Genomic DNA, 13648 nt, shown 5'->3' with positions numbered 1-13648 from the left:
CACTCAGGAACATTCAATGTTGTGTTAGTAAGCAACTCCATTGTATATTTGTCCTTGTGTTTTAGGTTATTGTCCTGCTGAAAGGTGAATTTGTCTCCCAGTGTCTGTTGTAAAGCAGACTGAACCAGGTTTTGGATTTTGCTGGTGCTTAGCTCTATTGCATTTCCTTTTATCCTAAAGAACTCCCTAGTCCTTTCCGATGACAAGCATATCCATAACATGATGCAGCCACCACCATGCTTGAAAATATGAAGAGTGGTACTCAGTGATGTGTTGTGTTGAATTTTCTCCAAACATAACACTTGGTATTCAGGACATAAAATTCAGTTATTTACCACATTTTTTGCAGTTCTACTTTTTGAAAACAGGATGCATGTTTTGGAATATTTGTATTCTGTTCAGGCTTTCTTCTTTTCACTCTGCCAATTAGGTTAGTATTGTGGAGTAACTACAATGTTGTTGATCCATCCTCAGTTTTTTTCCTATCACAACCATTAAACTATTTATCTGTTTAAATTCACCATTAGTCTCTTGGTGAAATCCCTGAGTGGTTTCCTTCCTTTCCTGAGTTAGGAAGGGCGCTTGTATCTTTGTAGTGACTGAGTGTATTGATACACCATCCAAAGTATAATTAATAACTTCACCATGCTCAAGGGGATATTCAATGTTTGCTTTTATTATTTTGACCAATGAAGGTGGCCTTCTTTGCGAGGAATTGGAAAACCTCCCTGTTCTTTGTGGTCGAATCTGTGTTTGAAATTCACTGCTCAACTGAGGAACTTTACAGATAATTAGTTGTATGTATGGGGTACAGAGATGAGGTAGTCATTCAAAAATCACGTTAAACATTATCATTGCACACAGAGTCCATGCAACTTATTACGTGACTTGTTAAGCAGAATGTTTACTACTGAACGTATTTAGGCTTGCCATAGAAAAGGGATTGAACACTTATTGCCTCAAGACATTTCAGCTTTTCATTTTTTATTCATTTGTAAAAAAAAAATAAAAAAAAATAATAAATAAATAAATAAAAACATAATTATATTTTGACATTATAGGGTATTGTGCGTAGGCCAGCGACACAAAATTGAAATTGTATCCATTTTAAATTCGGAGGTGTGAATACTTTCAGAAGGTACTGTGCTTTCTCCTATAGGGCCTACTCACGAGAGCTATGGCTGCAGGATTTGTGTGGGTGTAGTTACAGACAGAAGGGTGTTAGAACCTCAAACTAATGCCAATAGGGACGGACGCTAAGCTGCAGGACAGCATGATTAACACATACACACAAACACACACATGCATCACGTACATGCAAATTGAGATTTACACGCCAGCCCCTGATTTCAGCCCCCTATGTGTGGGTTTCTGGGTGTGCTCTGGTGCCCCACTGGCCAAGATTAAGACCGCTCAGTGCCAGCTTTACCAGCACCAGTCTGAATCCCTGTTTGTCCTTTAAGAGCATATGAGGATCCGACTCCTAAGTCTTAATGCCACAACATCATTCTGCTTGCCAAATATTCACAGGCATCCCTCCTCCCACAGCAGGACTCTGGAGACGTCAGACCAGGGCAGCGGGCCATCCTGGGTGACAACGGCTGTGTCCCAAATGGCACCCTACTCCCTATGAGACCCTGGTCAGAAATAGTGCACCATGAAGGGAATATAGTGCCTACTGGGACGCAAACCTAGGTAGTACAGCCAGTGTAATAAAGGACTGCTAGTTGAAACACTGTGAGAATAACAATAATATGAACGGCTATGTGTAGGGAATGATCTCCTTCACACTGCGATTAGTGTGGCGACCCAGTCAGGTTTTTAAAGACTGGTGTGAAATGCAATATGTAGGCCTACATCCCTGCTGCGGCTGGTGCGGACTGCAGAGTGAAGTCATGTTGAAATTCAGTCCAAATGTATTGCTGAAAAAAACGGCCAAATTCTTTTCTAGGTAGCGTCTATTAGTTGGAGCCTAAAGCTCACCACAGCAGATGTTGTTTTCACTGTACTTCCTCATTTCCGTGTGAATAAATGCAAACCGTGCTGAACGAACAGAAGGTAGAAAAGCGAGAAGCATTAACATCAGTGCAGGAAGTTGCTCTGCTCACGTTTGAGTGATTTGCTTGATCCTTAAAAGGGTGATCCGTCCTCCGTCCCTCTCCCTTCTCTCTATATTCCGAATCTGGATCGAGGCGAGCTGTCTCACCCCAAATGAGTACAGTATCTGATAGCTTTGCTATTAAATCTCCATGAAAGCACATCTGGCATCTGCAGTGCACTCTTCCCAAACAAGGTCAGAGCAGAGCCTCTACCCTCTGATGAATTTAGTGGAGATATATTTGGACCAGCAGGATGGGTCAATTCCAACACTGTCCATATGGTTAAATCCAAAATCCACTCCACCTCCCTCTGCTACACACTGTGTTACCATGGATTATCAGCACTAACATAGAGCTCTGTCTTTCTGGAATGGGTTAAATTGGATGCAGACATCATAGGATTTCCTAATTCCTCAGACTTGATTCAAGTGTAGTAGGCATGGCTCCAAGGGCTCTGCACTGCGATTGACTGACCCTGTGCTCCTCTCAACAATGTGTGTCAAGTGTTTGTTGGTTGTCTAGGGAAGTTGTTGGGATCAGAGCAAAAAGACGAATTCCCTTCGTAACCTGTGGACTACACACAGATACATCCACTAATGTTTATTGACAACATCTTTCTGCATGATAACATAAGGAAAAGGCATGTTTGTGTGTTTAAATGTATTTATTTTCATCGCACTTACATTCTCTGCAGTAAGACATTTCATTTACAAAAGTTGTATATACATTTAGAAAATAGTGCACTGTCTCCATGACACACATACTCACAAATACACAGACACATGAAAGACTTCCAGATACATCATAGTTTTGCGGAACTGTATAGACATGGTAATTGGCACATCCGAGAACAAGCTTTGTCGAGAGCTTTTTTTTTGCATAATTTTCCTATTCTTCAAAAAGACCAATCGAAACAGGCACGTTTACAGATGCAGACAGCTTCAGCAGGGAAGGTACTAATAATAGAGAATGTAGACCTACTCAGCTCCAGGCCAGACTAATAGACTGTAGAGTAGGTCTACTCCACTCCAGGCCAGACTAATAGACTGTAGAGTAGGTCTACTCCACTCCAGGCCAGACTAATAGACTGTAGAGTAGGTCTACTCCACTCCAGGCCAGACTAATAGACTGCAGTTGGTCTACTCAGCTCCAGGCCAGACTAATAGACTGTAGAGTAGGTCTACTCCACTCCAGGCCAGACTAATAGACTGCAGTTGGTCTACTCAGCTCCAGGCCAGACTAGACTGTAGAGTAGGTCTACTCCACTCCAGGCCAGACTAATAGACTGTAGAGTAGGTCTACTCCACTCCAGGCCAGACTAATAGACTGTAGAGTAGGTCTACTCCACTCCAGGCCAGACTAATAGACTGTAGAGTAGGTCTACTCCACTCCAGGCCAGACTAATAGACTGTAGAGTAGGTCTACTCCACTCCAGGCCAGACTAATAGACTGTAGAGTAGGTCTACTCCACTCCAGGCCAGACTAATAGACTGCAGTTGGTCTACTCAGCTCCAGGCCAGACTAATAGACTGTAGAGTAGGTCTACTCCACTCCAGGCCAGACTAATAGACTGCAGTTGGTCTACTCAGCTCCAGGCCAGACTAGACTGTAGAGTAGGTCTACTCCACTCCAGGCCAGACTAATAGACTGTAGAGTAGGTCTACTCCACTCCAGGCCAGACTAATAGACTGTAGAGTAGGTCTACTCCACTCCAGGCCAGACTAATAGACTGTAGAGTAGATCTACTCCACTCCAGGCCAGACTAATAGACTGTAGAGTAGGTCTACTCCACTCCAGGCCAGACTAATAGACTGTAGAGTAGGTCTACTCCACTCCAGGCCAGACTAATAGACTGCAGTTGGTCTACTCAGCTCCAGGCCAGACTTATAGACTGTAGAGTAGGTCTACTCAGCTCCAGACCAGACTAATAGACTGTAGAGTCGGTCTACTCAGCTCCAGGCCAGACTAATAGACTGTAGAGTAGGTCTACTCCACTCCAGGCCAGACTAATAGACTGTAGAGTAGGTCTACTCCACTCCAGGCCAGACTAATAGACTGCAGTTGGTCTACTCAGCTCCAGGCCAGACTAATAGACTGTAGAGTAGGTCTACTCCACTCCAGGCCAGACTAATAGACTGCAGTTGGTCTACTCAGCTCCAGGCCAGACTAGACTGTAGAGTAGGTCTACTCCACTCCAGGCCAGACTAATAGACTGTAGAGTAGGTCTACTCCACTCCAGGCCAGACTAATAGACTGTAGAGTAGGTCTACTCCACTCCAGGCCAGACTAATAGACTGTAGAGTAGGTCTACTCCACTCCAGGCCAGACTAATAGACTGTAGAGTAGGTCTACTCCACTCCAGGCCAGACTAATAGACTGTAGAGTAGGTCTACTCCACTCCAGGCCAGACTAATAGACTGCAGTTGGTCTACTCAGCTCCAGGCCAGACTTATAGACTGTAGAGTAGGTCTACTCAGCTCCAGACCAGACTAATAGACTGTAGAGTCGGTCTACTCAGCTCCAGGCCAGACTAGACTGTAGAGTAGGTCTAAGCTCCAGGCCAGACTAATAGAGTGTAGAGTAGGTCTACTCAGCTCCAGGCCAAACTAATAGACTGTAGAGTAGGTCTATCAGCTCCAGACAAGACTAATACAAAATATCCCTTTACTGTATAAACCCCTAAACTAGGGATCCAGCTCCTTCAGCCATTCATACACACAGCTCTCCTCATGAAAACACATTCAATCCTAAAGTAAAAATACTAAAATAAATTAGCTCTAGCTGAGAATGTGTCTATGATTCCCCCCACCCAAACAAATCACATGTAGTGAAATGCAATACATAATTTAGTGCAATTAGCAAGGGATTAATCACTTTCAAATACTACGTTGATTGTGGGAGCGCAGACACTACAATGCAGACTGACCAATCTTCAATAAAATCTATCAGTAATCTCTTCAATAAGACATAGACATACAGGTAACTAACCTTACCAGCATACTGCTGAGAAAAAACATGAAAAGCTTGACCCTGAACAATGGCGACACCTACTGGCTATGACAAGCTATATTCAGCTCAGTCTTCATTTAATAAGGCTGCGTTTAAGGCAGTCCAATTCTGACCCTTTTCTTCCCACTAATTGGTCTTTTGACCAACCACAGATCTTTTTCAAAATACCAATTAGTGAGAAAAAAATTTAGGATTTGGGCTGCCAGTCTAAACTCAGCATAATAGACACAAATAAAACATATTACATTTATTTTTTGTTCAGAATCCTCTCTTTGTATTGCAGAACAGGATAAAGACTATGATCAGATGAACGGAACATTTCAAATGTAAAACGGTGAATTTATAGCGAACACAACCCTCTTTGGTGGTGTCAATTATTGAAGTGAATCCCTGGGAAGTCAGTGAATGTTTGACCCCAGATCGTTGTGAATCATAAAGCTGATTTTGATAATGGATTCAAGAAGAACATATTTAAAACCCTGCTGTCAAGTCCCTTGTAGTTGTGCCGTTAAACCGTGAATGATTCCAGTCCATGAAGGATTGTAAACAACAAATTACTACAGATGCCCTACACATGGCATCTATCCGAACATCCTGATGAAAAGGTATACACAGAGTTCTACATAGTTCAACATAAATAGAGTGAGAAGATGTACCTATACCCAGAGTTACTAGAAGTCAGTGACTTCTCAATTTGATCTTCAGCCATTTTTGTACGATACACACCCCCATCTTCCCTGTAGCCTTCCCTCCTCTCTCTATCCCGTCCTTCTCTCCTCTCAACGGCAAATATTAACAAAGCATCTAAGAGTAGGATTGCTGATCCAGGATCAGGTCTCCCCTTTTTGGTCATTGCGATTAAAGAAGGCAAAAATGATCCTAGATCAGCATTTCTGCTCTGAGACGCTTTGTGAATACGGGCCCTTGTCTCCAGACGCCACTGTGGTTCTCATACGGGTCTCCTGTCATCTGCAGGTATGAAGTAAGGGTTCTCGTGGCCCTGCACCAGGTAGGAGTAGCGAGACTGGTTCTTCCCCTTGAACGTGTTCATGCTGTCTGAGGTCAGGTCATACGACCCGGTCTGAAACATTGACAGGCGGGAATGTCAGAGATCGTGCTAGACACACATGCACACATGTAGGCACACACACACAGACACATGCAGGCACACACACAAACACACACACATGAAATTAAGATGTCAAAACTGAGCATTCATGAACGTATATGATGGACTATTGAAACCCAATAAGAGTTATTTTCCCTCCTAAACCAAATGGTGGATCACATAAGGTACTGGAAGCTATTGACTGTTCTACCAAGTGTTCATGAAGTTTCGGTCTTTCCCATCAACAGGTCAAAGGACAGGGTAGGTTTAGTAAAATCCTCAGCAGAGGTTTTAGGCTTGATTAGTAAGGAGAGGGAAAGCAAAGCATTACTAGACTTAGAACCTTACCTTCTTCCCCCGTTTAGGCAGGATGTGGAATCCCTAAAGCAACACACCGGGAGTCAGGCAAGGAAGGGAGGGAGCACATACGTACATGCTAACTAACTAGCAAACATAAACACTAGCAAACATTAACTCTCCACTACGACAAGTACAGTTATGGCACACAAAAAAGCAAATCAAATATTACATAGGATTTTGGCGTGTAATATAGGAGTTAAATAACAAGGAGCACACAGCATTTAAGGAGACAAAATCTCAAAACTCCTTAAATATGTTACACAAGACAGAGAAGATCTTTGAGTTAGCCCATTAGGTTTCCAGAGGACAACAACAGGGAGAGGAAAGCAGACAGGACAATTACAATTTGGGGCAATGTACAAGCAGGAGGTTTATCTTGTAGTAAGTCTCCATATGGTCAGAAGAACACAGGCTTAATCACAAGTGACTCACCGCTCCGTTGGTGTGGGGCTTCATGTCGACCAGGTGGTGTGTGCTGCCCCCTTCGGTCATCTCCATGGGGGCTGAAGCCCAGTTGGTGCTGGCCCGGGGGATCGGGGTGATGCCCTGGGTGGTGGACCAGGGGCCCTGGAAGTTCTCCACAGGGTACGGGCTGCTGAACTCTGCTGAAGGCTTCTTCACTGACTGCGACCGGTACCTCCGAGACACACAGGTAGGACAATGTAAATGCACAGCCCTATATCGGTAAGTTTCTCTGATGATACACTCTGGTGAGAGAAATAACTCCAATATCTTGTAGGGTCGGTGTAGAGCCAGGGGTGCAGCTAAGACTTGACAGAGTAATGGTTAGAGGAAGGTGGTAGGCCTCTGATGAGGGGCAGTGTGAATGGAGGTTAGGGCTTGGCAGGAGAGGAGAGAAGGGAGAGGAGAGAAGGGAGAGGGGAGAAGGGAGAGGAGAGAAGGGAGAGGGGAGAAAGGACAGGAGAGGAGAGAAGGGAGAGGACAGAGAGGACTGAGAGGAGAGGAGGGAGAGGACTGAGAGGAGAGGAGGGAGAGGAGAGAAGGGAGAGGACTGAGAGGAGAGGAGGGAGAGGAGAGAAGGGACAGGAGAGGAGAGGAGGGAGAGTAAAGAAGGGACAGGGGATGAGAGGAGGGGAGAGGATAGAAGGGAGAGGAGTGGAGGGAGAGGAGGGTGTTATATTCTTACCAACAGCAATATGCAAACAAGGCCAGCAGCATGATGAGAAGGACTCCCCCCAGTACACAGGCGATGACCACCACTGCCAACAGAGCCGCTACACAGAGAGAGATACATGAACACACTTCAGATATACAAACACCCCACTAACTTTTATCAAATCTCTGGAGCCATTTGGTTAAGAAAGAGGAGCTTTAGTGCAACTTACAGTCAGTGCAGTTGAATCCAGCGTAGCCAAACGGGCATCTGGAATAGAGCAATAATAGCAAACATGATACACATTTCATATCTAACCACAATACATTGTCTTAGGTGACAGTAGTTCCTGGTGCAATTACACAGTGAGGACACAAGGGGGCGCTACTTACTTGCAGCTATCTACAATGCTTTAATGCAATATCAAAAGGGGATCTCCGCCTGTCTCAACCAAACAAAAATATATTAGATTAAAATACTCACGGCACACATGTGTCTCCCTCTGACCTTTGACCACTGGGACAGGCTATGGAGAAAGAGGAAACATAGGTGAGAGACAGCCATTGAATTACACACAGAACCATGTGAATTATCGGATCTCTATGGAGACAGTGATGTCACCGTTTCACAGAGAGGAACTAACATGGGAACACTGTGATCTTAACAGCCACTCTGTGTACTGTAGCTCCGCTATCACAGGAGAGAACAGGTGAAGCTCGCCAATGTTTGCTCAATAAGCCACATAATAAACACTTGCTTCTAAGAGAAGTTGATGTATGTTGTAACATCAGTGCGTACAATTTTAGATTTGAGGAACAGGCTATACAGTATGTGTAGTTTAACATGGGGGCTGTGGGGAGCAGAGTCATCTATGTTTAGTAGTTCTCCCCATCCCATAACTTCTCTGCTGGACAAAAGTAATCCAGCCCCTGGCTCGGCAGATAGCGACCATGATTCTTCAACTGGTTTCCAGGGCAACGGCCCCCTTTGCAGACGAATACATTAAAGAGATATATAGTGCCATGGATCAGAGAGGAGAAACGTCTACACAGCACTTGACCCTCTCTCTCTCTCTGTCTCAATTTCAATTTCAATGTTCAATTTAAGGGCTTTATTGGCATGGGAAACATATGTTAACATTGTCAAAGCAAGTTTTTTTTCAATGCACTCAGTACGTACAACCACAAAGACTACTAAAACATATAATCACCGACTTGAATCTTGAATTACTAATCTTGAATGACCTTTTAATGAGCATAAAACCATTAGAGACAGGTTTGTACTCACCTGTGCAGCTTTGGTTTGAGTAGAAGCTGTTGATGTAGCCAGCCTTACAGAAGCATCTGGTCACTCCGTCTTTTTTGTATTTGCACGTAGTAGAGTGGACATCACACGGTAGGGGGGCCTGATCACATAGGTCAGTGGCTGGGAAAAGGATAGGGACACACCAGTCAGGATAGTGACACTATGTAACGCTATTCCAATGTCTATGGGACTTTTTAATAGCTACAGAGTAGGAGAATGTCAGTATTTTTGTCTACTGTTGTTTGACATGACATTCTCTGGTGTAATAAAGTACCTATCTATCTATTATTTTCTATGAGTAGAAAGTATGGTTCAAGCTCTCAGGTAGTAAGAATCTCCCTGCTGGTCACTCCTTCTACACAGGTTGAAGAAGTAATGCACAGTACCCACCCGTAAATGTAGCTCTTTCCAGTATACTCTCACATGTCGTCCCACAGGCTTGTATGGCTCTCTCTATAGCGCCATTGGTCGAAGTCTGGGTGGCACTGGAGCCTAGTTTAAACACGTTGTTCACGGTCGCTATCACACTGCCTTGCCTGTAGGGTCACAAAGACCATACGTAATCAGCATTATAATAAACCAGCTGATAAAATGTATGGTCAAACCAATGTCCTGGTCATCACAACAAATCCCACTGGGCACACACGGGTTGAATCAACGTTGTTCCCACGTTATCTCAATGAAAGTACGCCGAACCAACGTGGGAAAGATGTTGACGTTACATCTGTGCCCAGTGGGATATACTGTACATTGGATAACAACCATTCTTGACAATGTAGCTTGGAGAATCTTACCTCAACAGCACGACATCAGTCTGGCTGTATCCAGACTCGTTTTCCAAGGCTCTTCTCAGCTAAAAATAAGATAAGAGAGGATTATTGTCCCGCTCTGTAGCTCTGAGAGGACAACACACTGCAGCTACAGGGCTCTGTGACTCAGGGACCTACTGCCTCTGAGATCCTGGCTGCTGTTTGCCGAAATATCCCTGATGACCGGTTGCTCATTTCAGCCTGAAATGTCTGGTTGAGATGCAGGTCTCCAGAGAACACTTGGGCTGAAAATGAAAGGGGGGAAAAAGGAGTCAAAAAAAGGAGTCGTTTATCAATATTAATATTTTCATCATCATCCTCGGCATCAGCACCATCATTGTCTTCATTATAACACTAACAACTAGCACTAACCTTGTACACAGCGGCCCTCTAAGAGGAAGGTCCCAGACACACACTGGCAGGTGCCATTGAGACAGATGCTATCATACGGACAGGGAGTGGAGGGACACACTATGGGGATGGGTGGTGGCAGGGATGTGGTAGCAGTGATGGCTGACTCTGGCTGGGTGGTGATTCCACCGGTAGGGGAGGTGGAGGTGTGGAAAGGAGGAAGTGGGCTCTCACTAGTTTTGCTAGTTGGTTGTCCAGGGGTTTCTGTGGTAAAAAGAAAAAGAAGGAAAGAAGACAAAACAAAGATGAAATTAGAAAGGAAGTTTCAACATGGATTAACATCTCACAGTGAAGATAATATCTTTGTTTTTAATCAGTTTGCGGCATTATATTTAGTCCTCCTTCAGACATTACCCAGACACAATCATGTTTACAACATATGACACGGGCAATTACATTTTAAAGCATACCTCCTGTAGGTGTGATGGTGGGTGAGGGGGAAGTGGTGGTGGTGGAGGTGTCTATGGGGGCCTCAGTGCTGCTGCCTGGGGTTTGGGTTGAGCCTGGAGAGGGTGGGCTGGAGGAAGAGCCGGAGGTGGGGGGCAAGGCTGGAGTGTCAGCTGTGGTTGTAGAATCGGTAGTCCCCTCTGTTCCAGTGGTTTTGTCTGTATGAGGGCTCCCTGTAATGGTAGCTGTGGGGGTTGAGGACGTGGCGCCATCGGTCACTGGGAGAGAGGTCTCAGGGCCCTTTGTAGTGGGGACCTGGGAGCCTTCTGTATTGGCGGTGGTCGAGGTAGCGAGCGAGGTACTATGTGATACTGGGAGAGAGGTCTCAGGGCCCTTTGTAGTGGCGGAGGGGCGTGTTGAAGACAGGGTACTACCCTCTGTTACTGGAAGAGAGGTCTCAGGGCCCTTTGTAGTGGAGGAGGGGCGTGTTGAAGACAGGGTACTACCCTCTGTTACTGGGAGAGAGGTCTCATGGCCCTTTGTAGTGGAGGAGGGGCGTGTTGAAGACAGGGTACTACCCTCTGTTACTGGGAGAGAGGTCTCAGGGCCCTTTGTAGTGGAGGAGGGGCGTGTTGAAGACAGGGTACTACCCTCTGTTACTGGGAGAGAGGTCTCAGATCCCTTTGTAGTGGAGGAGGGGCGTGTTGAAGACAGGGTACTACCCTCTGTTACCGGGAGAGAGGTCTCAGAGCCCTTTGTAGTGGAGGAGGGGCGTATTGAAGACAGGGTACTACCCTCTGTTACTGGGAGAGAGGTCTCAGATCCCTTTGTAGTGGAGGAGGGGCGTGTTGAAGACAGGGTACTACCCTCTGTTACTGGGAGAGAGGTCTGACCAGTTGGTGGGATGGTGAACTTTGTGATCCCTGTACCTGTGGTCTCACTGTCTTTGGTACCTGTATCTGTGGTAGCTGCATTGATGGCTGTTGTTTCATGTGTGCCTGGCTCTTTGGTACTGCTGGTTGGGACAATGTCTGGAGTTGTGTTTGAGGTACGTCCTGTCTCAGTGGTGACAGAGGAGGAGGTTCCGGCATGTTCCGTGGTAGACAGAGAGACCCCTCTGCTAAGGGCAGGTGTGGTGGTGGGTGTTGTCATGCCACTGTCTGTAGATTGACTGTCTTTACCCGTCGACTCAGGGGACGTGACAGTGTACGCCGAGGTCTTGTGGGAGGAAGTCATCTCTGCTGTGCTGACCGACGGGATAGTTCTTGTTTCTGTCGCAGTGGTGCCGACTGCTCCCGTAGACTCTGTCGTATCAGAAGTTGAGGTCAGGTCTGTCGTAGTAGAGGCCTCTTTAGTTGTAGAGACGGCTGCTGTTGTGGGTGAGGTGCCATCAGTGCTAGGGAGGACAGTTGAGGGGTCTTGGGTGGTGGTGGCTCGGTCTGTGGTGGTGGAGCTGGGTTCAGTGGAGACTGCGGTCTTTGTGGATAAGATGGTGGTGGATCTATCTCCTGGGGTCATGGATGTATCTGTGGGCCCAGGACTTTCGTGTGTGCCAGGAGTCGGGGTGTTGGACTCTGCCACTAAAGATAAAGACAACACTACAAACATACAGTAAGTCATGAGCTCAGCTTCATGTGCCCCATACACACTCTGCAAAACACCCCAAACCTGCAATACTGAAACAGACCTGTTATGTTAAGGTCAAAGGTTAGGGGGTCAAAGGTTAAGGGGTCAAAGCCTGTGGTCTTAACCAGAAGTCTTAAACCTTGGCCAGTTACTCCTCTGGTGTGCATGTTCTCCCCTATAATCAGGGATGACTGCGACCGATGAGTGAATTTAACTACCAGGTAAATAAATGGGCCCTCCAGAAAATAAATGGAATAGCCCTGGTTGACAGCATGCGTTCCAATACCACTTGGGCCATCTGCAAAAGCACTGGAATCTAAACACCAAAAGTGTTCAGTGTTGGAGCTGTGTTCAGTGTTGGAGTGTTGGAGTGATGAAAAGTCATTGCGGCATTTGCTTTAGCTGTAGCTGAGCTCACCATTCCAGTTGTGTCACAGAGACGTACAAAGGTGCGTCACGTCATAAGCGTGACAAAAGACAAGTACACGATCGTCCGCCTACTGACGTACCTCAAATGCCACTCACTGCATCGCGCAATGTCAGTGTCGTGTCTAGTCAAGTTTATTACCAGTCTCTTCAAAGAGGACTCGGCGTCATATAGATCTTAGCGCGTTGCGGTGATGCCTGTCCACGGTGCTGTTAAACCCAATCTGCTCTGGTCTCTTTGTGTTTGGCAGCTTCACAGCAGCCTGAGGAGCGGCACACCCAGCAGGAGGCCTTTGATAGGACACTGCCTCGGCCTGTTTACCCCGAGCCGCGGAGGAGCTGGGTCCTCATCTGTATGCGTTGGCTGAATACGTTCAACCTTTTCGATTTCCTCCTCCAGCTAAAGCGGAGAGGGAACACACGCTCAACATGGGGCCCCATGCCAAATGGCACCCTATTCCCTACATAGTGCACTACTTTTGGCTCTGGTCAATATAGGGTGCCATTTGGGATGCGACTTAGGCAGATGGCAAACCCTGTGTTGCTCCTACCATACCAGGCAGCAGAGATGCAGGAGGAAGTAGGGGTGGAACAAAGACTAATATCTGATTGTGTGTGTGATTCAATTATTTTCCAGGAACACACAGTACACGCCAGAGTGTACATTGCCCCGTGTGACCTAACGGCTCTGTCGCTTGGTAACCAAAACCCATTTACGGATGAAAAATTACCAAAGAGCACACACACACCTGTCAAGGCCGAACTTAATGGCCATCCGTATTTGAGATAGAGAACACACTTGTATCCATACAGACTCTTTCACCACACACACAGACACACACACACACACACACACACACACACACACACAGACACACACACACACGCACGCACGCACGCACGCACGCACGCACGCACGCACGCACGCACGCACGCACGCACGCACACACACACACACACACACACACACACACACACACACACACACACACAC

General features: G+C 46.1%; 1 protein-coding gene across 2 annotated transcripts in view; it reads right to left on the bottom strand.

Moving 5' to 3' along the window:
• Nucleotides 1-2744: 2744 nt before the first annotated feature.
• The window catches only part of LOC139579233 (uncharacterized), a 22602-nt gene continuing 11698 nt past the window's right edge, over nucleotides 2745-13648 (bottom strand). The window contains exons 2-13 of one of the 2 annotated variants that reach the window (XM_071407711.1): nucleotides 10626-12200; nucleotides 10177-10419; nucleotides 9943-10049; nucleotides 9790-9848; nucleotides 9386-9531; nucleotides 8978-9115; nucleotides 8174-8216; nucleotides 7923-7960; nucleotides 7724-7811; nucleotides 7009-7213; nucleotides 6565-6597; nucleotides 2745-6189 (exon numbers count right to left, since the gene is read on the bottom strand). In XM_071407711.1, the coding sequence (XP_071263812.1) occupies nucleotides 6058-6189; nucleotides 6565-6597; nucleotides 7009-7213; nucleotides 7724-7811; nucleotides 7923-7960; nucleotides 8174-8216; nucleotides 8978-9115; nucleotides 9386-9531; nucleotides 9790-9848; nucleotides 9943-10049; nucleotides 10177-10419; nucleotides 10626-12200 (2807 nt within the window). In that variant the 3' untranslated portion in view covers nucleotides 2745-6057. The remainder of the gene's footprint in view (nucleotides 6190-6564; nucleotides 6598-7008; nucleotides 7214-7723; nucleotides 7812-7922; nucleotides 7961-8173; nucleotides 8217-8977; nucleotides 9116-9385; nucleotides 9532-9789; nucleotides 9849-9942; nucleotides 10050-10176; nucleotides 10420-10625; nucleotides 12201-13648) is intronic. The other variant, XM_071407721.1, reaches the window with a different exon arrangement.

Source organism: Salvelinus alpinus, chromosome 1 (genome assembly GCF_045679555.1).
Source record: "Salvelinus alpinus chromosome 1, SLU_Salpinus.1, whole genome shotgun sequence".
Taxonomy (NCBI): Eukaryota; Metazoa; Chordata; class Actinopteri; order Salmoniformes; family Salmonidae; genus Salvelinus; species Salvelinus alpinus.
Note: the sequence above shows the minus strand (reverse complement) of the source record. Positions and strands in the feature narration are given on the sequence as shown.